The following is a 27,535-nucleotide window of genomic DNA, read 5'->3' as shown; positions in this document are numbered from 1 at the left end:
ACTTGAAGTTGGATAAATTTCCATGTGTTCGAAAATTGAAATGTTACAAGAACAGACTCATTCGTTTCATGCCCGTTATACGACATTTGCCCTGTCATATGTTCAAGTATTTTTATTAGACACCAAATTAAGAAATATATACCAGTAGTATACTAGTATATATTGGTTGATTGTTAAGAATAGTAGGAATAGAGAAGAGAGAGCAACTTTTTAGACTTTTTCTCTAAAGTAACTCAAAATTTGACTTTGAATCCAGCCGTCTGAGCAAACTTGTTGGTCAAGATATTCCGTATTACAAATCAGTATGTTGTTCTCTGTTTAGTGGTTAGAAACTTTTATTAATTAGTTGCCTTGATCCATCATTCTATTAGTTGAATAAAATTTGTCAAATATTTTAATATAGACATCACGTTCAATGGTTCAGATCAACTGTTTGGATTCTGAAATCGCAAAATTGACTTATAAAAATATGGTATCAAGATATGTCACCATAAAATGGTGTAATTAAATCCTCTTCTTTTAAATATGTGATTTTATATATGAAGGACATTATGTTAGATATTAAATAAAAAGGTGATTCTTAAACTCACTTAAACTATTTTTTTTTTAAAAGTGGAGGTCTATCTTACCACCTTCTTTTTAAACCACTGTTTATATTATACAGGATTTCCTCACTCTCTGAGTTTCAAATCCATAACCTTCCACATGGAAGCCATATGAGTTTCAAACCCATAACCTTTTAACTCTATGAATTCGGCATGGCGGGTCCAGTTCCGCAGTCAGCCCTAGAAACACTCGAGGTATTATTATTACAAATAACACCATCTGTGACATGATCCATGCTATGAAGGGCAGCTTCCTTCTCTACATTTGATGAATACGGTGCATCGACAAATCTATAGACTATGTCATGGTCTAATGTGCTATTGAAATAGTCGGCGAAAGTTAGAAAGGATGCATCGATGGAGGGAAGATTGTGAGATCTGTGCAAGTTTTCAGTCGCACCGATCTGTGCGTGTTCCCAAGGATGCATCGATGGAGGGAAGATCGTGCGATCTGTGCAAGTTTTCAGTCGCACCGATCTGTGCGCGTTCCCAGTCAGTGCACTCAAATGGTGCGCGTCTCCAGTCTGCGCACCAATCCAATTTGGTGTGCCAATTAGGTCTGCGTGGGTAGTATGAATTGAGATATGGCCATTAGGGTGGTAATCAATTATTTTTTATTTTATTAGGTGCTAACTAAAAAAAATTACGATGTCTTCCCGCAGGAAGAAGCGGCAAAATGAAAACCCGCCTAATCGGAAATGAGAGAAGAAGTAAAATAAAAAGTCAGTGGGTAGTAATTCTTCTCTTCTCGTTGGCTTCCATATCATTAATATTGATACATTTGGAAATAACAATTTTTGTCGGTTTATTCTTAGAAATAATTATTTTTTTATCCTCTCGGATAGTGACATATTTCAGTAGTAAGAACTGTTACAAGCATCGAGAGAATAAAAAATTATTTTTTTATCTCCGTGATAACAATATTACAATACCTGTGTTCCACATGTATAGCATTTTTCAACAAAAATGAAAATTCCCTCAAAAAGAAAATATATTAGGCGATGGGCAAAAAGAAAAGTGCCAGTTGAACTATATATGCATTGAGATGTATTTAGATTCAAGTTTCCTCCTAAAAAATCAATTATTTAATTAGTGTGTACTAATCAAGAGACTTTTAATTATTAGTTTGAACAAATAAATCTGATAGACTTTATAAACAAAATATTACAGGTTAATGTTTATTGCCAATTTAAATTACAATCATTAACTAAGAGGACATGAATCGACAACATTAAAACTCCCGATCATTAATAATTGCTGTCTTCTCATTGGTTCTCATCCATCACCCACGGATCGTCTTTTTCATTAACAGGAGAGAACATCCTGGTCGTCCATCTAGAAGCGAGTTGCATCGCATCTAACCGTGAAATCAAATCAAGTCCCGTTTCCTCTTTCTTCACCTCTCCGACGATTCAATTCGATCCAACCAAAACCCCTCCTTTCTCCATGGCAACCTCCAAAACCCCTTTTTCGACCCCCCGCTGCCTCTGACCTCTCTCCCAACCACCCGGCCACCTCCGCCGCCGACGAGGACGACTATGAAGAGTACATACCAGTCGCCAAGCGCCGTGCCATGGAAGCACAGAAGCTCCTCCAGCGCTCCAAACCCTCTCTTCTTCACCAGGCATCCCAGCTCAAACTCGCATCTCTCTCTCTTGCTTCTTCCCTTTTCTATCTTTGCTCGTTGTGTACTGCATCATTACATTTCATTTCTCAGAGGATGCACACAATCCGTTCGATGAATTGTCTGAGAGAAACTTTTCAGGTTACTTATCCCAAATTTTCTTACCTCAATTTTTCTGTGTTTGCATCGTTTCTTACCACTTTTCTGACCTTGTTTTTGAAATCAAGGGAACACAGACCGACAAGCATTTTGTGAAGAGAAGGGAAAGAAAGAAAGTTGATCTGATCTTCTTTTCTTACTAAGCTTGATTTGTTTCGTTTCATATGGATCTCAAGAGAATCAGATCTCATAGTGCATGTTTGATCAGGTAATTTTCTGCAATAAGTCTACTATTTTTTTGTAGTGATTGATTATAAGTTGTTTGATTTAATATCTCAGTGAGCTATAAAGGCGTTGTTGCAGTAAGGGTTTCGAGATGAGGCAGTATAGTAAGTTTAGGTAATTTTCTGAGTGTTTTTTTTTTCATTTATGAAAAATCAATTGCTAGGAATTTTAGCTGAAGATTGAAAATTTAGAAACTCTGCTCACTTCTATTTTTTGATTTGTTTCTAGTACAATCGAGGGTTTTAATCCGGGATTGTAATCTTTAGATACTGTCATTGCAAGGACAGTCAGTTTTTTGTTACTTATTTAATCTAATATAATATCATCTGTTTTTACCCATGTCAACTTTTCAGGCATAAATTATCTCTCACTAAACAGACCAGGTAGTACTGTCCCTGCTGGAGGCCTCCAGTTGGGGAGTGAATTGGAGTTGAAAGAAGACAAGGATGCTCTCTTCTTTTAGCAACATCAGGACACCTAAGTTGTCAGGTTACTTCAAAGAGTGTTTATTCTTAATTTTGTTTTATATCTTCTGTTTTTCCATTTTGAATTAGAAACTGTTATACCTCTATGTTGCTAGTAAATTGTATCTCAACTTTTGCATGATAATGTGTACTAGTGGGATTATGTTACCAGGACAGTACCTAAACTGGTTTAGTATATTTGGTAAATCACTGTTCTTGTTATTGGTAGATTACTTTACTGTTAAATGAAAAACACTGGAGATCCGGCTTACTGTTAAATGAACAACACTGTTCTTAGATTTATTTTCTATTCCTGAAGATAATTATATGTGAAGAAGAAGAACCTCCTAGCCTTGCTTCTCTTTTCTTATTTTCCCCTGAGATGGGATGGCCCATTAGGTGTTTGATGAAATGCTGCTTTATCAACTAGTATAGATATGTGAGTTAATTGCCATGAATTTGCTTCAAAAAAATTTAGACCAGAATTATAATCCTTAATTTTCTGGTTGTTTTAATAAAATAAAAAAGTAGTTGTAGTTGTACACCCCTATTATTTGATGTTACCGCCTGTACTGATCTTTGATTTAATTAATCCCTGAATCAAGTGTGATATGTTTTGATTCCAAGTATTATTCGGAAAATTTAAAATATGAGATTGTGGTATCTATAATTCATTGTCAGATGGTCTTATTCGGAAAATTTAATAGTTGCTGGGTTTTTGGGCTTTTGAATGTTTAAAAGAACAAAAATAGGAAATGGAATTGGGTTGGTTATTATAAAAAAGATAAATGGTCAGCCAAAGAATGATATGCTCGTTGTTGAATTGATTTTGTATGTCAAATGCATGCAGTATTTTTCAACCCAAGCTACCTCTTAGTTAATTAATTAATAAAGAGTGATATGATATACTTGTTATAACAACAGTTGTGATGATTTACCAGGGTTAGAACTATATGTTATTGTGATTAATGCAGACAGGTCCCTAGTGAAATTTCTAGGGGTTTAGATGCAAATTACTTGCTGTTCCTGAACTGATTTCCCAATTTATTTTCTATTCGTGAAGGTTATCGATCTGTGAATAAGAAGAAGGCAGCTGTGAAGAAGAGATGCACCAAGGCTGTGAAAAAGGCCTCGTAGTGCCTTCTTTGTCTTCCTGTAAGTTTTTCCATATGTCTGCTATTTTAATTGAGATATGTATAGATTCTGAAAAATGAAGAGGTGGTTTTTGATAGTTTGACTTGGGGATAGTTGTATGAGAAAGATCTTATGAGTGTGCTTGAAATTTTTTATGTAATCAGGTATGATTTGGTACTGGTAAAGTAGGAGAAGATAGTAATTTTTTATATTACCTGTATGTATATTTATGTTATTATCTTTTTATTTTGTTTCTTTAGGTTGCCGGTACTAGTGATAAGTGTGGGGACCATTAAGAAATTACTTAAACTGTTCAACATGATCTCCATATCAGGTCTGTGTTGTATGTACCAAAGATCAGAGTATGAGTATTGGTAAAGTTTGAATTTGATATTCTGAAGTGATGTTTGTTGTGCTAAATTGGATTGAAGATGCTTAATTTTTTTACTCTAAATTGGACCTGAGAGCATTTTTTGGTTTTCTTTTTTATGTAGTTTTTAGTTTTGTAAGCCTTAAATAAATTAGAAAATATAAAACTAATAGCAAAATGTTGTCGATGTAGGTAGCTCTACCTATTCAAAGGAAGAATCTGGACTAAATTGCCAGTCAGAGAAGTGAACAAGGTACTGCTTACCACCCAGTAAAATGTTAAAAATTACTAAATTGCCCCTGATAAAACTTTTTATTGTCAAGTCAAATAAATAAAAGTAGGAATTTTGATATTATCCATGGTGTACTGTACTTGTAGGAATTGTCTTCCTTTTGATAATTTGCAACTAAAAATTAGTTTCTTTAAAGAAAAATCAAAGTAGGGTCAAATCAAAGAAAAATGACCCAATTGCCCCTGATAATACTTCTTTTTGTGAAATCAAATAAATAAGTTTATTGTAGTTCATTGCAATTTTGACCATATTCTCATTTTTCAATTGTTTACTGCATCCTTACTCATGCACACAACCTGTTCGATGAAATGTCTAAGTGAAAACTTTTCAGAAATTTACTACATTTACACCTCTACTTTTACCAAAAGAAAAGAAGATCAATCATTGCATTGCATAATGTATTAACTACAAAAATACTCAATTTGGCATCTGATTGTGTTTAAAACTGATAGGATGATTATAAGGTTCTGCATTGCTACAGATTTGGCGCTAGGTTAGTTTATTTGTTTGTCAGGCACTATTGATAATTAATTGATTGGTAAAGTAAACTTAAAATTAGCCTTGTATAAAACTAACCAAAGCGTCATTGTTACTAAGCCTGACTGGTGACTCAAACAGGCGCAGGGGCATCAAGGGGGCTGGAAGAGATATGGCCTGAATTTGGAAATATGAAATCGGAGTCAGATATTGGAGTCATAATGTTTTATATTTGAGTCATCATGTTTTAGATTTTGGAAGAGAAATTGTAATTCTGATATCTTTCTGAATGTAAAGCGAAGATTATACGAAAGGGTTCTTTGTATTAATTTCCTTGTTTAGTTTTGATTAGTTACTGGTGCTTGAAACGATACTTACAAGTCTCTCTGTTTTTTTATTTTTCATTATTTTTTTCCATTTTTGCTTTCACGGTTTTTAGATATAGAAACAAAACGAAAAAATAAATTAATATGGAAGCTGAATAGCCGCCACCAATTAACAAAATTAATTTGTGGGATAATTTCAGATGCAGTTCTCAAAAATTACAAAATTATGTATTTATCATTAAAAAATTTAATAACTCAATGTATTTATTCAATTAATTGAATTATGATATTATTTAGATTTAATTAATCTCAATTGGATTGATGACAGATACTTAATTATAGAATTTGGAGAGAAAAAAATACATAATTTTACAGTTTTTGAGTGGAGTACAAGTACGCATCCCAAAAAAAAAATGAAAACAAGAATTAATTTGCATGTGCATGACAAAAGGAGCAGAAAATAATGTTCATACTCTTAGGTAACACAATACTTGAACTTATATAGCAACCGTTTGATTTAAATGGAAACACAAAATCAACTCAAACATGAACTTTCCATGTAATCCCAACATTATAATTAACGTACATTAAAACAGGAATATAAATAACAAGAGAAACCCATCACACATGCACAAAGAAGAAAAGAAGGAATTAATCAAGCATGAGGCTGAAAGTAGCATTTAAATTTCCTATATCTTCAATAGTAACATTCTCCAGAATACGAGGATTATCTATACCTTCAGTAGTAAGTAGTAACATGCTCTAGGTGACGAGGTATTTTGAGGTTCGGGCATAGAACCACACGCAGAGTGGCAAGCAGTGACATACCCGTTGGTTTCACCTCCAAATTCTTCAAGTTCAACTTCTTAAGTTCCATGATCTGCAACTGTGGAAATCCATTTGCAGAACAAACCATTTGATTCCCTATGTATACTCCATCTTGCAAACTCAGAAATTTCAGGACTTTTAGTCTTTCTAGCCTTGGCATGGGGTCTTCCTTCAAACCAGATTTGGTTAGGGTGAGCTTTGTAAGGTTTGGTGGGAATTCAACATTATCTTTGAATAGTTTTCGACCAATCATCCATTTTCCCTCTAATCTAATAGACATCACTGTCTTAAGGTTTGGAAAGGCTCTACAATCAACAAACTCAGGTGGTACAAAGTCCCCTGTAATCGCCATCGAGATGAGATGATCCATGTGGCTCAAAAGGATAGAAATAGGTTTCCAGTATGGATTAGACTTGCAATCTAGACTGTTCATATTTGAAAGTGCTAACTTTCTTAGGTTGATCAGGAAGCGTGGAAATTTATCTATTTCTAGCCATGACTCAGGAACCCCAACTGTTTTCAAGATTTGTAGGTTTGGGATATTTGCTTTAGAGGGTGGGCCTTTGATTTGAGGACTTGGATTGACATATACGTGACGGAGTGTTTTGATGTTCCATATGTATTCTGGTAGGGTTTCTATTGGTGTATCCCTAATATCCAAAGTTTGGAGTTGAAATACGTGCCCTATATATTTAGGAAGATCATATATCTTACTACCCCTCAAGCGTACATATACTAGAAAACTGATCTCGTCTACACAATTCCATAATACTGGGATTGGGGATTTATTCAACTCCAACACTCTCAGCCAGTTTGGATGTAGAGGAAGACCCCAATCACAATCAAAAACTAAAAAGGAATCTAACTGCTTGGAATACTCCTCATCAGGAAATACATACTTGTTACCATGATGGATTGCTAAACGGGTGAAGGATTTGATGTTCTTTTTAGCATCTGGATTGGCAGCCAAAAACCCATCCCTCCAGGATTCCTTGATGATCAATTCATGGATAGGTTGACGTACTCGGCAACATTTGATTGTGCCTAAGAGTGACCTCTTTGAAACTCTAACCCACAACCTGCAATCAACAAGAAGAATAAACAAACATCAACAACTTACATATTTATACATATATTATATATACATATATAAATATATTACATATACATATACATATACATATATTATACATATATTATATTATATATACATATATTATATTATATATACATATACATATATTATAAAAAAAATTTGGGGCGCGGATTTTTTCCGCGGCCTTTTATTTCGGGTCGCAGAAAAAATCCGCGGTCTGGGTATTTTTAAAAATTCTGCCGAACCATGGTTATTTTTAATAAAATATTTTTTTTGTTAAGTAAAAATAAAAATCTCGGAAGAGGAACCCTGAAAATAAAAATGGGCAATCGTGAGCAAAATATTTTTATTTTCCGAAAAAGAAATATATAACATATTTCCTATTTCATATAATAAATAAAATAATTCTTATCTAATATTAAAGATATGTGCAAAGACTCGATGAAACATTTTCTAACGAATAGAGTTTATTAAGTTGTATACTAAAACTTCTTATCAAAATAAGAGAAATGCCTGCCATCTATACCAAACAACGATGTACCTATATATACTAATTAATCAATGTTAATCATAATAACAATCAAATCATAGTTTTCAAACTACGGACCTAACAATTACATGTACTTTATAAGAACAAATGTCAATTTTACAGATTATTGAGAATACCTTTGAACAAGTTGCTCCAAGTACTTGTATGCCGTCTCCTCCAAAGTCTCTCCTTCCTCTCGTGTAATAAATTCTTCAGCAATCCATATCTCAATTAGAGACCTTGCAGGAATCTCATAATCTATGGGGTAACATGCTAAATAAAGCAAGCACGATTGGAGTGATAGAGATAAATCAGAAAAGCAGTAGGTAAATATGTGCCTCGGAAAATGGTTAGTAGCACCATTATCAGAGTCACCAGAATAAGGTTCTTTGATCTTTTCCATTTGCTCTAACAGTTTCACCAGTGTGTCGTGTTTAGGATTATCAGCAGGCTTACCATAATCAGACTCTTTGGTCTTGTCCAGATCATCTATGACTTTGGCCCATGTGTCATAGTCCCTTGGTTTGGGTGAAATGACAGTCCCTATAAGGAGAAGAGCCAGAGGTTGTCCTTCACATGCTTCACAAATCCGTTCAGGGAGATTGTCCAGCTCTGTAGATAAATCTGATAAGAACCAGAGTATTTCAACAGGTTTCTTCATCTCACAAAGAGCTGGAAACACTGTCATGAGGAAGAGTGCTCGGCACTTCTCCTTATTTGTTAAGCAGTATGAACTATCTGCTTTGTCAGGAAGCAAATCTTCAATTCCTTTTATGTCGTCAACAGAGTTCAGAATTGCATCCCTGTCTTTGAGCTCCAATACACCTTCTGTTTCTATGCTTTTGACCATAAACCACCTTATATGCCAAAAATGATTATTTCTATCACTCCTCCATCTTTCCAAAAAAGTCTGTACCTTGGATCTGCTTCTGGGAGAAAGTCGAATAATCTCCCTCATAGCATATCCTAGTTGACGAGATTTTACTCGCAGAAACTCAACATCACCCGGCAATTTATCATGACGGTTCTTCGGGTGGTTACGAAAAAATTTATCACTGTTTTCTCTAAGGCAGGAACGAATATCTATAAGCCACTTCAAACTCTCAGAATCCACATCAACAGGAAAATTGTCTGATAAAAGAACTCTGAGGGCGGGTTCAGATATCATTGCTTGTACGAAAGGAAAGGCATCCATCTTTCTTTCAACTTTCTTCAAATCACACCGAAAATCCATCCCTCCCTCCCTACTTCCCTCAAATGCAATTCAACTGCAAGCTTCACCAAAAGTAACTGCAAAGCAAAAGACACATTTAAATATATTAATGTTATAAATGGTGCATGATTAAAATATGAAAATTTCGGAGTTGCTAAAATTTGTCAACAGATCAGGCCCCTCTACATGGAGGCCAGAACCGGGCAGGTTGGATAGGAAATGAGTGAGAGGCATAGAAGTGAAACCAAAGTTACAGAATTTGTCATATTATTTTTCATATTTTGATATGTATAATTTGTTGCCGTAATTATGACTAGTAGGTAGTGATGCGGGCGTAATTTTCTAGAGAGGAGCTTTATTTCAATATATGTCTGCATGCTTAGAATTTAAAAATACTATTTACTTGTTCATTTTGATTCCAGTCTGTTTTCTAATTGTAAGATTATTATTAAATGTGGCATGTATGTTTTAATCTTTTACTTATATATGGCAATGTCATGTAATTCTTTTTTGTGAAACAATACGTATAGATAACAAACCGAATTTTTTATTCATAAACTAATTTTATTTTTCGAAAATCCTAACATAACCACTTTTTTTTTTTTCGAATTTGTTTTTATATGAAGAAACTCAGAATCACCATTAATGTAAGATAATATAAAAATGTCAGTAACCGACAACACAATTGGATGCAGAATTATGAAGGAAGAAAGAGAAACAAGAGACAGGAGACCTTTTAAGCATAGTAGGAAATATCGGCCGATACCGATACGGATCGGCAGATACGTATTGGTATCAGCCTACCCTGATCCAATCCTGAGCCGATCCTCATGTAGCAAATCATAAAGAAAAAGAAAAGAAAAACCCCGATCCTGAGCTGATCCTGAGCCGATACCGATCCGATACCCCGATCCCGTATCGGTATCGGCCGGGACCGATCCCGATCCCGATACCGATAATTCCTACTATGCTTTAAGTCATGTGGCCAAAGGAAGAATTAAATATCCTGACAAATTCATGGGGGCCAGCAAGAGAATGACGCGGAATATTTGAAATTAAGGCTTAATTATTAATAATTTAATACATTGGACCCACAGTGTGGTGAAACACAAAAGTGTAATGGAGACGATATAGACATGAAAACTAGAGAATATCATATTATGTTTTCACAGAGGGAATTGTTAGGCTCAAATGCTCAATGTTATCAGAACCGGACCGAATATTGACCCGGTAAAAGTTGGATCGGGTGGTCAATCAGTTTGACCCGGTAAAAGTTGGATCGGGTGGTCAATCAGTTTGACCAATAAAATTAATAATATTGGTACATACTTTATGTGTGCATCAATTTGAAACTTGAGCTTTGATGAATGGAGATTGTGTTACGTTATAATAAAAATTTAACTAATAAAACTATATAAGAGGGTTTATATGCAAAATTCATCAACTATGCAATATTAACAAATTGGAGGGGCTTAATTGCAAAAGAACCAAAAATTAACAAAAACAAAATCCTTTCCTCCTCTCCCGAAATCATTTTATTTCGGGGAGGGCATGGTTGTGAGTGCGCAAGGAAAAAAGAAAAGAAAGAGAGAAAGGAAACTTAATTGCCGCGAGATCGATCGAACTGTCCGGAGATTCGAGATCAGAACCAAGTTATCGATCCTTTCAAACTCTCAATTTGGTATATCTCTAACTCTCTTAACCCTTCTTGAAACCCTAATTTTCTCGATTTGTCGAATTTTCGTTTGAAACTCGAATTAGGGTTTGATAATTGAAATTAGGGTTTAATGGAGTAAATCATAACTTGTGGAATTTATCAATTCTTGTATAATGGATTTAAAACCTTGAAATTCTGGAATTAGGTTTTTGTAATGGATTCGAGAAATTGCGAATTTTGTCAATCTGTTGATTAGTTAACCGTATAAACTTGACATATATAAGAAAACGAGATCTGTTGATTAAACCGAATACCAATTGAATATCGATCGAATTAGGGTTAGTTGACCTAATTTAGATTTCTATAATAAAAAGAAGGGGTAGTAAATGTTATTATAACGGTATAGGAAATAAGAATACATGTTCGGTTATGCGGGAAACGAATGGTTTCGAATCAAAAGGTTAGTATTATACAAACCTGAGCAAAATCTGAATCTGAGTATAGTATTGCGGGCCGCAAGAGGAGTTATTACGGGCCGCAAGATAGGAGACAGAGAATATATGAATCTGAGTATAGTATTGCGGGCCGCAAGAGGAATTATTACGGGCCGCAAGATAAGAGACAGAGAATATATGAATCTGAATATAGTATTGCGGGCCGCAAGAAAAATTATTGCGGGCCGCAAGACATAAGACAGAGAACAGACAGACCAGAATTTCGGACTGGTTGGTTGCGGGCCGTAACAGGTTTCATTGCGGGCCGCAATAAGATACCCAGAAATGATTCTTGCTGTATAATTAGGGCAAATCAAATGGAAATCGAACCCTAATTGTATTAGATTTAATCGTATAGCTACCGTGTATATTTAAATTATATTTATGTGTATATCTTAAATAGAACCGGTAGAGCAACAAGTTACGGAATCTCTCGAGACGTCTGAGACATAAGGGCGAATCTTGATCGTCCTAAACAGGTGCGGGGTTTCTGGACTTGTCTGATATTTCATTTTCAGAATTAAACTGTTATTCGGTTGTCATGTTGAATACTTATTGTTGCATTAATTGAATTGTGCATTGCATTTGCATAGCCCAATCTATTTAAACTCGAATTGCTGTGATCTAATGAACTTGCATGCTGGTATGGTTTCCAGATTGTGTCGATCTATTATGATCTAATCTTAGATTGAAAGTCATCATAAATTGGAATGTGATTATGAATGTGTCACCACTGGTTGGTGAATGTGGAATTTGCAAAGTCTGCTAGCCGACTTTGATCGCAGGATCCTAAAGCTTTAGCCTACCTGGCCCTCTACAGTCCCCAGTACCGGTTGGGGTGAGGGGAGAGTGACTTTATTATGGTTGTGATTATGGATGACTATTGTGTAACGTCTCTGTGACTCTAGGGCATTATCCGGCGTGATAATGCGTTTGGACGGTCAGTTGATATTACGATATTCCGAATAAGGTTGAATGAATTTTCTTAATATGACTTAAACCAGAAATTAGGAAATGGTTAAGCCAAAGCATTACAGATGGGTGTCAGATAAAGGGTCCAGCTCGGTGGAACATCTGTAGGTGTCAGTAACCCTACAGATGGGGGTTTGATAAAGGGTCCAGCTCGGTTGAACATCTGGAAGTGCTACCAGCTTTAATAAGATGAGTTAAGCCCTAATATTGCGTTGGTTTGAATTTCAATTTGGCAATTCCGTATTATTGATTTCATTTGATCATCTGTTGTCAGGTATATGCATTTTTCTTATATACTGATGTAAAATTGTAAAATGCTTTAGTTGTGGTTTCTTTTTGGAAATGGAACTAGATTGCAAGTCCAGCGACTCGTTGTGGCAAATTTCGCACTGAGAATTTATTCTCACCCCACTTTTGGGTTACTTTTTCAGGTTCTGGTGTAGCTGATAGTGGAGAGGCACGTCGGATCTAGGCCGTTGGTATATGCCACCTCTACCGAGTTTTTGTTTGGTATTTGACTAGAGATGTACATATATTTTTTTGTTGTGATATATTCTCTATGTCATGTCCTCTGACTGTATCCATATGAGATACTGTTTTGTATACTATGGCCTATCTGATAGTTTGATTTAAACCGTTATGTGAATTTGTGTCATTTTTGTTTGTTTGGGATTGGTTATCAATTATATTGTACTGGCCTTGTAAGCATACAGGAAACTGTATGTTTACGGCAGGGCCCGGTCACATCCTGAGGCTGCGGGGTGTGACAGATTGTATCAAATTTTTTTTGTCCGTTAGAGAGGTGAGTTGATTTTTTATATAGACCATCTAATGAGTTAATAATTAGAAGGAATATGAAAGTTTACATATAATAATCACAAAATATATGAGTGTACGTAGCTAAAGGAAGAGAAAATAGAAAGAACGGGTTCACTCCTGAACAGAGGATTAGCTAGCTCCCAGAGTACTTGCTCATTTGAGTTCTTCCATTCGTACTAAGCCACCCCTTCCCTTCCAATCGTGCTTAGCTAGCTCTTAGAGTACTTGCTCACTGAAACGTTCTCTCTTTGAGTTACGATTTGAAAATCAGTAAGGGGTTGAAACTAAAGAACGGAATCAAGATCTTGCCTAGTGTGAAAGAAGGATTGCTCCGTTCAAAGGAGCACCGGCCATCAAATATCCACAAGAAGCAGTTTAATTGGGATATCAGAAAAAAGGAAGGAACAAAATTTGTTTAAAACATAATTTTCTTTTTCTAAACTGTTGTCGGTTTAGTAATAAAACCAATAATAAATCGGGTTTGGACCGGTTCAGTTGCATAAACAATATATCCAAAGAACCAAACCGGACTGGATTCCGGGCCTGGTTTTTTCCGGTTGAACTGTCCTGTCCGGTCCAGTTTTCTTTTAATAACACTTGTTAGGCTCATGTCAATTTTGCTATTTCCTTATCCTTTCCAACCAGCTATTAATAGGCTGAGTATTCTAAGAATTGTTGGGCAATTAATGAAAAGTTCCATTGTTTCTATATATTCATCTTCTCGCTCTCTAATTCTTCCTAACCTGTTTAATTCTATCTTTTGTGAGCGATAACCAGGTGTGTGAAATTCAGCAAAGTACCAAATTCTTATATCGTCATTCTAACCAGGTGTGTTAAAAAAAAAAACCAAAGGTGCTTTTATCAACTGTAAAGTAGACCAGAGCAAATCGTGATGTACTCTTTTGTAATATATATAGCAAAACCAAAAAATCAGTTTAATTTTTAACCTCCTTTTACAAAATTTTGACTTAATTGTTTGAATGCTATTACTATTGGAATATCATTTGAGCAAATGATAAATAAATATACACCTAATAATGACCTATATTATAAGATCAAATGTAAATTTCTTGAAACATTGAGAATACCTTTGCACAAGTTGCTCCGGAACTTATTTGAAGTGTCTTTATAGTCTCTTCTTTCCCTAGTGTAACAAAATCTCACATTCAAATCAACTGCAAGCTCCACCAAGTTACTGCACTGCAAAAGAAACATTTAAAAAATGCTCTAAATGGTGCATAATTGAAATCTGAAAATTACGGTTGCTAATTATTCATGCCCCCCCCCCCCCCCCCCCCCCCCCCCCCACAATGGAGGCTGAACTGGATAGGCTGGGCAGGAAATCAGTAAGAGCAGTTCAAGTTAGACCTAGAGAAAAGAGAGAGAAGACACTCACCCGATACGTACCGTTGCAGTTTCAGGTTAATTAAGGGCAGGAGGTAATTAGATCTGGTAGACTCAGCAGGAGAAGAGAGAGGAAGGAGCTGGTAAGGAGAAATATTTTGAGTTTCTATTAAGCTACATCAATAATAAATTAAAAAAGAGAAATATTTTGAGCCAATCATCTGGCCAGCATGGATTTTATAAACAGTTTCTTAATAACAAATTACGGTTAATATGAGATGATAGATCATATAAATAATTAATCAGAAACTGAGATATATACCTTTCTTTTTTAGACTAACTTAAAAATTTTGAACCATATTTTAGTATGTAAAATACAACTTATAAATATTAATAATGTTTTTCATTTTGCCCAAATTGTGCTATTAAATATTTTATTCTAATTATTATCAATTGCCATTTGACTAAATACAAGATGTAAGCCCTTGATATATAGTTAAAGATTAAAACGTACGTAGTGTTAAGATCTAGATATATAAATATTGTTACAAACAAGGCCATCTGCCTACAATAATCTAGATAGTTCACTATTCAGTCTTAAAATAATCTACACAAATCTTACAAATAGATAGAGTAACAAAAACAAGAGACACATTCTTTGGGATATGAAACTAACAAATCTCCCAACACAATTATATATTCATAACATCTAGTCAGCATATATATATAGAGGAGGGATCCCACTTACATTCTTTTTTTGGTGCTACCGAATTATATCCTACATTTTTAAAGTTTTCAAAGTGCAAATAGTCGATCCAAATCGTTCAACATTACGGATATATTAAAATGTGCTTGCAGATCAAATTTTGCATTTTTATGATTTTTTTTACTATTTATAAAATATTTTACAAAATTGTTGTTTCAGACCATTCAATTTTTGTATCCATCTTAATAAATAGTAAAAACAAAATAAAAAAAAATGTAAAAGTTGATCTGCAAACACATTTTAATATATTCATCGTGTTAAACAGTTTGGATCAGCTATTTGGACTTTGAAAATGTAGGGTACACGTAATCTGGTGTCATAAAAAAAAAGTGTAAGTGGATGTATATAACTTGTTGTGAAAACTTACCGATCGGACAAATAAAAATTAGCAATAAAAAAATAAGATAGTAAGAATTATTAGAGATAAGAACCAAAGAGGAGAGGATGATCGACTATCTTCGTCTTATGGCTCTTTTGTCCAGGCGAATTTGAAAATTGTCAAGTGGACAAGCGAAGACTACGCAAATCCTCTGCTACGCATTCGAAGTGTCTCTGTGTAGTGAACTGTATATATTGGACAATTATATATGTAGTGTCAGAAAAGATCCCTTACTTTTTTCTTTATTATACTTCATTTTCCTATAAATTTATACTCTATCTTCGGTTTAATATTGAAAAACCTTGGGTAGAACCTGATGACTTGAGTAAAGCAATTACACAGTGGTGAAAATCTAAATACAAACACCGATAGTATTTGAACCACTATACACACACACACACACACACACTCACACGTGTGTCTGTGTGTATTTATAAGTAGAACTAGGGTGTTTTTACGCTCATCAAAGTCTTGATAAGCTTAACTAAAATACATCATATATACTTTAAATGACTAACTCAAATCATTGATACCGATCTACTTCACGAGTGATGTATTTACATGTCAAATTTATAAGTTTGAGAATTAATTTAGTGTAAAGTGAAGCATTCAAAGACGAACCATCATTTATTCTAGTGGCAAATGACAATCCTATGTTGGGAGATCGTGTGTTCAAAATTTAGATAAAAGGTTCTAGAAGGGAATTTATCCTTTTTGGTTTCTTGAATACACACTATATCAATGTGATGTTCTAGGAGATAATCCCTGAGAAATCTATGTTTATCAGAAAGTCCATGGCCTCTAGCATTCCAAGTAAAGATATTAACCATAAAATCTAACTTGAACCCCCTAGTTGCACATCCTGAATATCCACAATAATGTCTCTAATGGCAGTGGTAGGATCAGAGGTTTTATGTGAGAGATAAGATCAGAAAGGGAGGAGGTAAATGTGTCAGTGAATGTTCTAGATCTGTCAAACTTGTGTAAGGGAATTGTTCAAGAATGAATTTAATTACCTGAAGTAGAGCCAATTTTTCCTATCTTAATTAGATACTAAAGATTGAAATTAAACTAGAAATCAAATAATCATTCAATCTTAAAATGATCTACACAAATTCAACGAAAATAAAATATTAGTAATTAACATACTAATTACTATGTATCATCTCCAAAAATAGAGAAAAAACAAAATATATTCACAATATGGATATGACACTAACAGATCCCCCAACACAACAATTCACAAACTGATCGATCTAGTAAGCATATATACACAAATCGGAGGATCGATCCACTAAGATCTGGGTCATCCAATTATGATTTGGTGAAATAACAATTAGTATTAAATAAAATATTCTTATAATTAGATAGAAAAATTTGCAGAGAGAAGTACCAAAGAGGAGAGAAGAGGACGACTGTCTTCGTAATTTTTTTTTTCAGGGCACAAGGATACACATAGGTAATGTAGTCTATCTTATATATTAACAGAATGTCCCTAACCTACTTCACAAGCAAAGGCTCTGATATATTAACTGAATGCCCCTAACCTACTTCACAAGAAAAGGCATTAATATATTCTAAGGTAAAGCAAGTAGGATTTGTATTGCTTGAAGATATATAGTACATATGGATTCTCTCTCAGCCTTTTTCTAACCTACTTCACAAGCAAAGGCATTAATATATTCTAAGGTTAAGCAAGTAGGATTTGTATTGCTTGAAGATATATAGTACATATGGATTAATTCTCTCTCAGCCTTTTTCTCACTTCAATTAGACAATGCATTTTAGTTAATGAAATACAAGAAAAGAACTAAGTCTCCTTATTCACACGTGTGTGTCCCGTCATTTTGAAAAATAATTAATACTCGCTATTTGTAGGAGTTTATAGGTTATATTTGGCTTGGGTGCGGTTGAGATCATGCATCTTCACATTATGTGTATGCTTCAAATATCTGGATATATCCTTTTGCGAAATTTTGTAATGCTAGCTTGAATAATATATATGCAACCGACAAGACATCACAACTTCACTATTTAAATTTCTATTCCCCATTTTATTTTATAAATTTACTATTTTTGTAACCTTAATTTTCAATGGACCCATATATGCAAATTTTAATTTGACAGGATTCGTCCCTAATCAATAATATGGTGTCTGAATAGAAAAATGTTTTTATTGTACAATATTTTTATTGTAGAGAAATGTTTTGGTCCTCCAAGCTAGCCATCATACCTGAGAGCGCTCTAACTAGTTTAACAGAAAAAACTTTCCAATTTTATCCAATTTTCATTTCCAGCACTCATATTCAAGTTTTAAAATTTTGTTTATAACATTTTACAATATTACTCAAAAATATTTAAACCTCTATCTGCAAGTATTAAATTCTAAATCTGTGTAGTTTTATCTCCTAACTACTATTGTCTTCAAGCTAAAAAAGGAATGATTAATTTTACTCACTCTATTTTTTTCTCTAATCATTAATTCTCGTCCATTTTTCCGACAATCCATGATAAATTTTACGAATTTAAAAATACGAAATGTTTTCTACTTGATTTTTTCTTTCAAACGAGATTCAAGAAAAAAAATTTGAGTTATTTTTAAGTCATTTTAAAAAAAAAATAAAGTCCATGAGCACTTTAAATTTTTAAACTTTTAAAACTCAGTCTACAACCATTTAAACCTCTGATGTCACAATTTAAAATACTATGCTTAAGAATTTAAACCTCTGATGTTGATGATATAGTATCACACATTTAAACCTCTGTAAACAACCGTTAAAAGTAGTTGTGTCAAATATTTAAATAGTTTCCATTTCAGGTTTAAAAGGTTGTAGACTGAAGTATTAAACCTTGAGAATTTAAAGTTCTCATGAGCTTTATTTTCAAAAAAATAAATAAAAACAATGACTTGAAAAAAAACTCAAAAGTATTTTCTTCATGGACTTCATTTGAAAAAGAAAATCGAGTAAAAACATTTATATTTTTAGATTCGTAAAATTCACCATAGATCGTCGAAAAAATGAACGAGAATTATCATAGAAAAATAAAAATAGAGTGAATAAAAGGAATCTTTCTTTTGTTTGTTTGAAGAAAAACTTAGGAGTTAAAATTACACAAATATAGAATTTTAGTATTTGCAGATAGAGGTTTAAATGTTTTTTAGTAGTATTGTAGAATATTATAAGTAAAACATTAAAACTTAAATATGAGCGTTGAAAATTAAAGTTAAGCAAAATGAAAAAAATAATTTTTGTTGAATAAACATTTGAGGCTAGGGGGGCATGCTCGGAGATTTATTTGCGGGTCAGTTATCAGGCTCCTTTATTTTGAGATTAAGACCAGCAAATGTCTACTAATTAAATAGAAACCCTCAAAATTTGCATTGTTGAGCCCTGAAATGTAAACGTTATCGGGACCAGTTAATCCATATCAGATTATTGGATATACAAAAGACAGTAGCAGCAGCGATGAGATTTGTTGAGCCATTTGCAGAAATATACATTAAATTTGGAATAATATGAACTGCATGTCTTTAACCTACTTCACAAGGAAAGGCATTATTATATTACAAGGTAAAAGCAAGTAAATTAAATTCATGCATATGGATTCTCTTTCTCCCTGCCTTTTTTCACACTTTAATTCGGCAATTAATGCATCTTAATTAAAGAAACATATTCCATGGAAAAGGACGACAATAAATGAAGCCAGGCTCTTTATTCCCTCATGTGCATGTACTGTTAATTTTTATAATTAATGCTCCTATTTTATATATTGGGCTTCAGCTGAACCGATATTTTTAATTTTACCCAAAAAAATAAATTATTTTATTATAAATAACCAAAATCACGACAAAATTTTATTTCTACCCAAACCGTAAATAATATTTACGGTTCGAATTAAGAATTCAAGCCGTAAATAATATTTACGGTTCAAATTAAGAATTCAAACCGTAAATATTATTTACGGTTCTAATTTTATTGGTTTTGTGGATCTATAGGATTGAGATAGTAGTACGTACCTAGGCTGTCTCATCCAATTTTGACAGATACTACAATAATTCAAACTCCCTCTCATGAAAGATGTCCTTTTGCGGTTTATCTCTAGAATAGGGTATATATGTCACTCGATGTCAACTGTCAACATTATACTCTTTGTTTGATTATGTGACTCTATTAAAAAATATCATTCATTTCCAAATTCAGAGTTTAGATTATTCGGATCAGTGCCTGATCCAAACGGCAACAACGGTATATATATTTCGACTCAAAAAAAAAAACGGTATATATATATATATATATATATATCTTTTTCAAAAGTAGAGGTCCGTTTGACTTCTTTCAACCTGTAAGGCTGTAATACCTAACCTTCTCCCCATGTGGCATTGAAATTCATTATTAGTACAATTGCTATTTCATTATTAGAACCGTAAATAATATTTACGGTTTGAATTGTGAATTCCAACCGTAAATATTATTTACGGTTTGGGTAGAAATAAAATTGTCGTGATTTTGGTTATTTATAATAAAATAATTTATTTTTTGGGTAAAATTAAAAATATCGGTCAGCTGAACATCTTGACAGCATGTTAATTTTGATTAAATTATGGAATGCTAGCTTGAAAAAAATTATATACAACCGACGAGATTTCGTCACTTCACAACTTTACTATATAAACTTATATTCCCTAATTTATTCTATATATTTACTGTTCTATAGGAATAATTTATTCTATATATTTATCTGATAAGATCCGCGGATTTTTTTTATTAATACCCTAAATAATAAAGATAATATTAAATATGCCCTCGAAATTTTTTTTTTCAAATATGCCCTGACTGCCCAAACGTGAGGTGGCCAGGTTTTTCTACCCTAAATAATAAAGAAGATCCTCAATAATTAGATGAAAGACAAATACCATGCGTCAATTAGGGATTGACTAAACTCAATGGTGGAATACTATATAATTTGATTTATTAGAAAGACTGCTACAAATAACCTGGATCAATATTTTTCATGCCGGATTTTTTGCGGCTATAAAAAAAATTAATATATTTCTTTATGAGTTATTGAAAAAAAATAAAAATGCTTGGATTTTGAGTTATTGATCCCGGTTTAAAAGTTACTTCTAGGTAATACATAATATTTTCTGATCCTTTTAGTACATTTAATTTATAAAAAGTTGTATCTATTTTGAGAATTTTTTTTTAATACTGCATCCCAGCACTCTAAACACTCTCTTCATCTCCAGGCATCCTAGCTCACACTCGCATCTCTCTCTCTTGCTTCTTCCCTTTTCTATCTTTGTTCGTTGTGTACTGCATCATTACATTACATTTCTCAGACGATGCACACAATCCGTTCGACGAATTGTCTGAGTGAAACTTTTCAGGTTAATTATCCCAAATTTCCTTACCTCAATTTTTCTGTGTTTGCATCGTTTCTTACCACTTTTCTGAACTTGTTTTTGAAATCAAGGGAACACAGACCGACAAGCATTTTGTGAAGAGAAGGGAAAGAAAGAAAGAAAGTTGATCTGATCTTCTTTTCTTACTAAGCTTGATTTGTTTCGTTTGAAGAAAAGTGGTATATTTAATAACTCAGGGGGGTTTTGGTAAATTTTACTTTCACTGAATACATCAAAATGGCATAGATTATCCAGCATAGCAAGTAAGGTAAACAAAACAAAAATATTATAGTAAACTTCCCAAAAACTATCTAGAGGGTTTTTGTTATGTGATCAGATGAATCTGTACTATTGGTTTCAGTTCAATTGAACTGTAACAGTTTACTGTTATCTGTACTATGGGTTTACTACGGGTTTCAAGTTACTGTTATTCAAATGATCAGTTAGTAGTTTACTGTTAGTGCTGTTAGTGCTGTTAGTTTACTCATTTGTGAAAGAACATTCATATATTTTATTTTTTTATCTACTTAAGCACCATAGATTAATTGTAACAGTTATTTGAAAATATCAGGCAGCAAGAGGTACTACATCAAAGCTGAAAGTAGAATTTATTTAATGGGGAAGGAAGAGGTCAACAGTTATTAACGCTTCTCTTCTCTTCTGTACCAGTTCAAAATACTCTCACACACTGTGACTGTGACTGGACTGCCAATTCAATACTTGCTTACTGACCGGCACATTCTGAGAGATGATCCAAACTTTGATGCTTTAATTTTACAAGCTATATCATGATATTGACATATTTGAGAAAGAGGTACTTCTTCTTTTAATTAATGCATATTTCTTTTATGAACTATTTAGCATGTTATATTTCTTTTAAAGTGAGGCTATGCATGGTACTATACTACTATGCATAGTGCACAATGGATCAATATCTTCATTTTTGAAGTCCAAAAAATTGATTGAACCGTTTAACATTGAGCGACTCATCACTCGTTCAAAATGAAGTGTACATGTAGATCAAATTTTTACTATTTTTTTTATACCATTCAAAAGTAGTGATATTGTTGGAATTTTGGCAATTTTTTTCGCTGATATGTTTTGTTGGAATTTATCTTACACTATATCAGGTCTACAGTGTACATTAGTTGATTTGGTCAAATATGTAAAAATCTGGATATATTTATCAGATCTTTATATATTACCCATGGTGTACTGTACCATATCAGGTCTGTGTTGTATGTACCAAAGATCAGAGTACGAGTATTGGTAAAGTTTGAATTTGGATCAGAGTATGGCCAAAAGTTTGAATTTGATATTCTGAAGTGATGTTTGTTGTGCTAAATTGGATCGAAGATGCTTAATTATTTTACTCTAAATTGGACCTGAGACTAGATGTTCTTCCAAGGGCATTTTTTGGTTTTTTTTTTTATGTAGTTTTTATTTTGTAAGCCTTAAATAAATTAGAAAATATAAACTAATAGCAAAATGTTGTCGATGTAGGTAGCTCTACCTATTCAAAGGAAGAATCTGGACTAAATTGCCAGTCAGAGAGGTGAACAAGGTACTGCTTACCACCCAGTAAAATGTTAAAAATTACTAAATTGCCCCTGATACAACTTTTTATTGTCAAGTTAAATAAATAAAAGTAGGAATTTTGATATTATCCATGGTGTACAGTACTTGTAGGAATTGTCTTCCTTTTGATAATTTGCAACTAAAAATTAGTTTTTTTAAAGAAAAATCAAAGTAGGGTCAAATCAAAGAAAAATGACGCAATTGCCCCTGATAATACTTCTTTTTATGAAATCTAGAAGAAATTCAAAAGGAAGTGCAATGCAATGTCCTATATGTTTAGGTATGACATTATACATATCTTTTAATTTATATTACTGGTTAAACTTTTGCATTACATAAGCATAATTCCTATTTTTTATTTTATTTTATTGGAGGAAGAAGCATAGTCCCTAATTAGCTCAATTAAATTTGTATAACTTCATGTACAGGTTCTGACAATGATGAGAGACATCGAATAGCAAGGAAGCATTAAGCAAATTAATATGGCAAGAAATGGGACCCCCTCGCCAGAGGAACAATCATCACCTCCCGAGGAAAGACCAAAGAGGCGTTGAAAATCTAAACAGAGCATCGAATTATGGGTTACTGAGGAGAGAAATAAGCGAAACATGAAATTTATTTACAAGACAGTTTATATGATTCATTTTTTCCATTAGTTATATCAAAATTAACAACTGGCTCCAAAAAATTAATTTGTGGGATAATTTCAGATGTAGCACTCAAAAATTACAAAATTATGTATTTACCATTAAAAAATTTAATAACTCAATGTACTTATTCAATTAATTGAATTATGATATTATTTAGATGTAATTAATCTCAATTGGATTGATGACAAATACTTAATTATAGAATTTGGAGAGAAAAATACATAATTTTACAGTTTTTGAGCGGAGTACAAGTACGCATCCCAAAAAAAATAAAAACAAGAATTAATTTGCATGTGCATGACAAAAGGAGCAGAAAATAATGTTCACTCTTAGGTAACACAATACTTAAACTTAGATAGCAACCGTTTGATTTAAATGGAAACACAAAATCAACTCAAATATGAATTTTCCATGTAATCCCAACATACATTATAATTAACTTACATTAAAAGAGGAATATAAATAACAAGAGAAACTTATCACACATGCACAAAGAAGAAAAGAAGGAATTAATCAAGCATGAGGCTGAAAGTAGCATTCTTCAATAGTAACATTCTCCAGAATACGAGGATTATCGATACCTTCAATAGTAAGTAGTAACATGCTCTAGGTGATGAGGTATTTTGAGGTTCGGGCATAGATCCACACGCAGAGTGGCAAGCAGTGACATACCCGTTGGTTTCACCTCCAAATTCTTCAAGTTCAACTTCTTAAGTTCCATGATCTGCAACTGTGGAAATCCATTTGCAGAACAAACCATTTGATCCCCTGTGTATACTCCATCTTGTAAGCTTAGAAATTTCAGGGCTTGCAGTCTTTCTAGCCTTGGCATGGGGTCTTCCTTCAAACCAGATTTGGTTAGGGTGAGCTTTCTAAGGTTTGGTGGGAATTCAACATTATCTATGAACAGTTTTCGACAAATCGTCCATTTTCCCTCTAATTTAATAGACATCACCGTCTTAAGGTTTGGAAAAGCTCTGCAATCAACAAACTCGGGTGGTACAAAGTCCCCTGTAATCGCCATCGAGATGAGATGATCCATGCGACTCAAAAGGATAGAAATAGGTTTCCAAAATGGATTAGACTTGCAATCTGGACTGTTCGTATTTGAAAGTGCTAACTTTCTTAGGTTGATCAGGAAGCCCGAAAATTTATCTATTTCTAGCCATGACTCAGGAACCCCAACTGTTTTCAAGATTTGTAGGTTTGGGATATTTGCTTCAGGGGGTGGGCCTTTGATTTGAGGACTTGGATTGACATATACGTGACGAAGTGTTTCGATGTTCCATATGTATTCAGGTAGGGTTTCTATTGATGTATCCCTAATATCCAAAGTTTGGAGTTTATATACCCTCCCTATATATTTAGGAAGATCATATATCTTACTACCCCTCAAGCGTACATATTTTAGAGCACTGTTCCCGTGTTCACAATTCCATAATACTGGAATTGGGGATTTATTCAACTCCAACACTCTCAGCCAGTCTGGATGTAGAGGAAGACCCCAATCACAATCAAAAGCTAAAAAGGAACGTAAACCCCAGGAATACACCTTATCAGGAAATACACACTTGTTACCATGATGGATTGCTAAACGGGTGAAGGATTTGATGTTCTTTTTAGCATCTGGATTGGCAGCCAAAAACCCATCCCTCCAGGATTCCTTGATGATCAATTCATGGATAGGTTGACGTACTCGGCAACATTTGATTGTGCCTAAGAGTGACCTCTTTGAAACTCTAACCCACAACCTGCAATCAACAAGAAGAATAAACAAACATCAACAACATACATATTTATAATAGAACAAAATTTCTACATGGACATGAAGACCTTTTCAACTGTAATAAAATAAAGAGTCAATTTGAAGAAATTAATATAAAGTTATTTTTTTGGGGGAGTGTTGTATGTCGATAAATTAGTTGGGAGATTGTAGAGTCAACATATTTCTCAGTTTACTTGGGATTCATTATTGAAGATGATATATTTGTTGGTAACTGTAACCTAATGTTTCATATATAAATCATCCATTTACTATTGGGATGTCATTCATTCTACAAAGGGGAACCCTGAAAATAAAAATGGGCAATCCTGAGCAAAATATTTTTATTTTCATAAAAAGAAATATATAACATATTTCCTATTTTATATAAGAGGAGGGTTCCAATGCCTCATCTTCATCATACCTCATATTTTATATCTTCATTTTCGAAGTTCAAATTGTCGATCTGAACCGTTCAACATGATATATATATTAAAAGATGATTAGGGATGAAATTTTATAATTTTTGAAATTTTTGTACTATTTTTCAAGATGGGTAGAAAATCACTGTTTTTTGAACGGTTCAAAAACAATGATTTTGTACCTATCTTAAAAAATAATAAAACAAATTCCAAAAAATATAAAATTTTATCTCCATGTATATTTTAGTAAAAATATTATATTGAACGGTTTAAATCGACAATTTGGAATTCGAAAATGAAGATATAAAATATGAGGTATGATGAGGTATGATGAAGATGAGGCATTGGAATAAATAAAATAATTCTTATCTAATATTAAAGATAGGTGCAAAGACTCAATGGAAGCTTTTCTAACGAGTATTGTTTATTAGGTTGTATACTAAAACTTTTTATCAAAATAAGAGAAAAGACTGCCATCTATACCAAACAACGATGTACGTATGTATGCTAATTAATCAATGTTAATCATAAAACAATCAAATCATAGTTTTCAAACTACGGACCTAACAATTACATGTACTTTATAAGAACAAATGCCAATTTAATTTACAGATTATTGAGAATACCTTTCAACAAGTTGCTCCAAGTACTTGTATGCCGTCTCCTCCAAAGTCTCTCCTTCCTCTGGTGCAATAAATCTTTCAGCAATCCATATCTCAATTAGAGACCTTGCAGGAATCTCATAATCTATGGGGTAACATGCTAAATAAAGCAAGCACGATTGGAGTGATAAGGTTAAATCAGAAAAGCAGTAGGTAAATATGTGCCTCGGAAGATGGTTAGTAGCACCATTATCAGAGTCACTAGAATCAGAATCAGACTCTTTGGTCTTTTCCATTTCCAGTTCTTCTAACAGTTTCGCAAGTCTGCCGTGATTAGGATTATCATCAGAGTCACCATAATCAGACTTTTTGATCTTGTCCAGATCATCTTTGACTTTGGCCCATGTGTCATAGTCCCTTGGTTTGGGTGAAATGAGAGTCCCTATAAGGAGAATAGCCAGAGGTTGTCCTTCACATGCTTCACAAATTAGTTCAGGGAGATTGTCTAGCTCTATAGATAAATCTAATAAGAACCAAAGTATTTCAACAGGTTCCTTCATCTCACAAAGAGCTGGAAACACTGTCATGAGGAAGAGTGCTCGGCACTTCTCCTTATTTGTAAAGCAGTATGAACTATCTGCTTTGTCAGGAAGCAAATCTTCAATTCCTTTTATGTCGTCAACAGAGTTCAGAACTGCATCCCTGTCTTTGAGCTCCAATACACCTTCTGTTTCTATGCTTTTGACCATACACTTCATATAACCAGAAAACCAATTTCTATCATCCCTCCATTCAGCCAATATACTCTGTAACTTGGATCTCAATGAGTGGCTTCTGGAAGAAAGTTGAATAATCTCCCTGATAGCATATCCTAGTTGACGAAATTTTACTCGTAGAAACTCAACATCACCCGGCAATTCATCGTGAAGGTTCTCCGAGGGGTTGTCCGAGGGGTTGTCCGAGGGGTTGAAATATTTTTCAAAAAATTCATTGAAGTAACTTTTTTCTATAAACCACTTCAAAATCTCAGAATGCACATCAACAGGGAAATTGTCTGATAAAAGAACTCTGAGGGCGGGTTCAGATAGCATTGCTTGTACGAAAGGAAAGGCATCCATCTTTCTTTCAACTTTCTTCAAATCACACAGAAAATCCATCCCTCCCTCCCTACTTCCCTCAAATGCAATTCAACTGCAAGCTTCACCAAAAGTAACTGCAAAGCAAAAGACACATTTAAATATATTAATGCTATAAATGGTGCATGATTAAAATATGAAAATTTCGGAGTTGCTAAAATTTGTTAATTGCTACCAACTCGAAGACTGTTGAATCTTGAAACTCTAG

The 27,535-nt window shown here is 33.6% G+C and overlaps 2 protein-coding genes and 1 long non-coding RNA gene across 9 annotated transcripts; 1 reads left to right on the top strand and 2 right to left on the bottom strand.

The window, feature by feature from the left end:
- The first annotated feature begins 1,905 nt into the window (after positions 1–1,905).
- Positions 1,906–22,922, top strand: LOC144548222 (uncharacterized). Of its 7 annotated transcripts, XR_013509294.1 has the most exons (10): positions 1,909–2,370; positions 2,457–2,596; positions 2,668–2,727; positions 2,967–3,102; positions 3,397–3,516; positions 4,141–4,232; positions 4,472–4,545; positions 4,774–4,834; positions 5,326–5,366; positions 5,492–5,733. It is a non-coding gene; the product is annotated as an uncharacterized LOC144548222 (long non-coding RNA). The 7 variants fall into 7 exon arrangements; XR_013509291.1 differs by having other exon boundaries at positions 1,906–2,370; positions 2,466–2,596; positions 2,967–3,516; XR_013509289.1 differs by having other exon boundaries at positions 1,907–2,370; positions 2,967–3,516.
- On the bottom strand, positions 6,416–9,363 carry LOC144547738 (putative disease resistance RPP8-like protein 2). Its single transcript, XM_078296439.1, has 2 exons — positions 8,267–9,363; positions 6,416–7,583 (listed from the first exon to the last, which is right to left on the bottom strand). Exons 1-2 carry the CDS (start codon positions 9,361–9,363, stop codon positions 6,416–6,418), a joined length of 2,265 nt encoding a protein of 754 aa, XP_078152565.1.
- Positions 22,923–23,988: 1,066 nt separating the features above from the next.
- Positions 23,989–27,309, bottom strand: LOC144547832 (putative disease resistance RPP8-like protein 2). The gene is made up of 2 exons (XM_078296515.1): positions 26,216–27,309; positions 23,989–25,156 (listed from the first exon to the last, which is right to left on the bottom strand). The coding sequence occupies exons 1-2, from the start codon at positions 27,307–27,309 to the stop codon at positions 23,989–23,991; spliced, it is 2,262 nt and encodes a 753-aa protein (XP_078152641.1).
- Positions 27,310–27,535: the final 226 nt, after the last annotated feature.

The sequence above is a fragment of the Carex rostrata genome, chromosome 32 (assembly GCF_964058835.1).
Source record: "Carex rostrata chromosome 32, lpCarRost1.2, whole genome shotgun sequence".
In the NCBI taxonomy this organism is placed as follows: domain Eukaryota; kingdom Viridiplantae; phylum Streptophyta; class Magnoliopsida; order Poales; family Cyperaceae; genus Carex; species Carex rostrata.
This window is presented reverse-complemented; position numbering and strand designations above follow the sequence as displayed.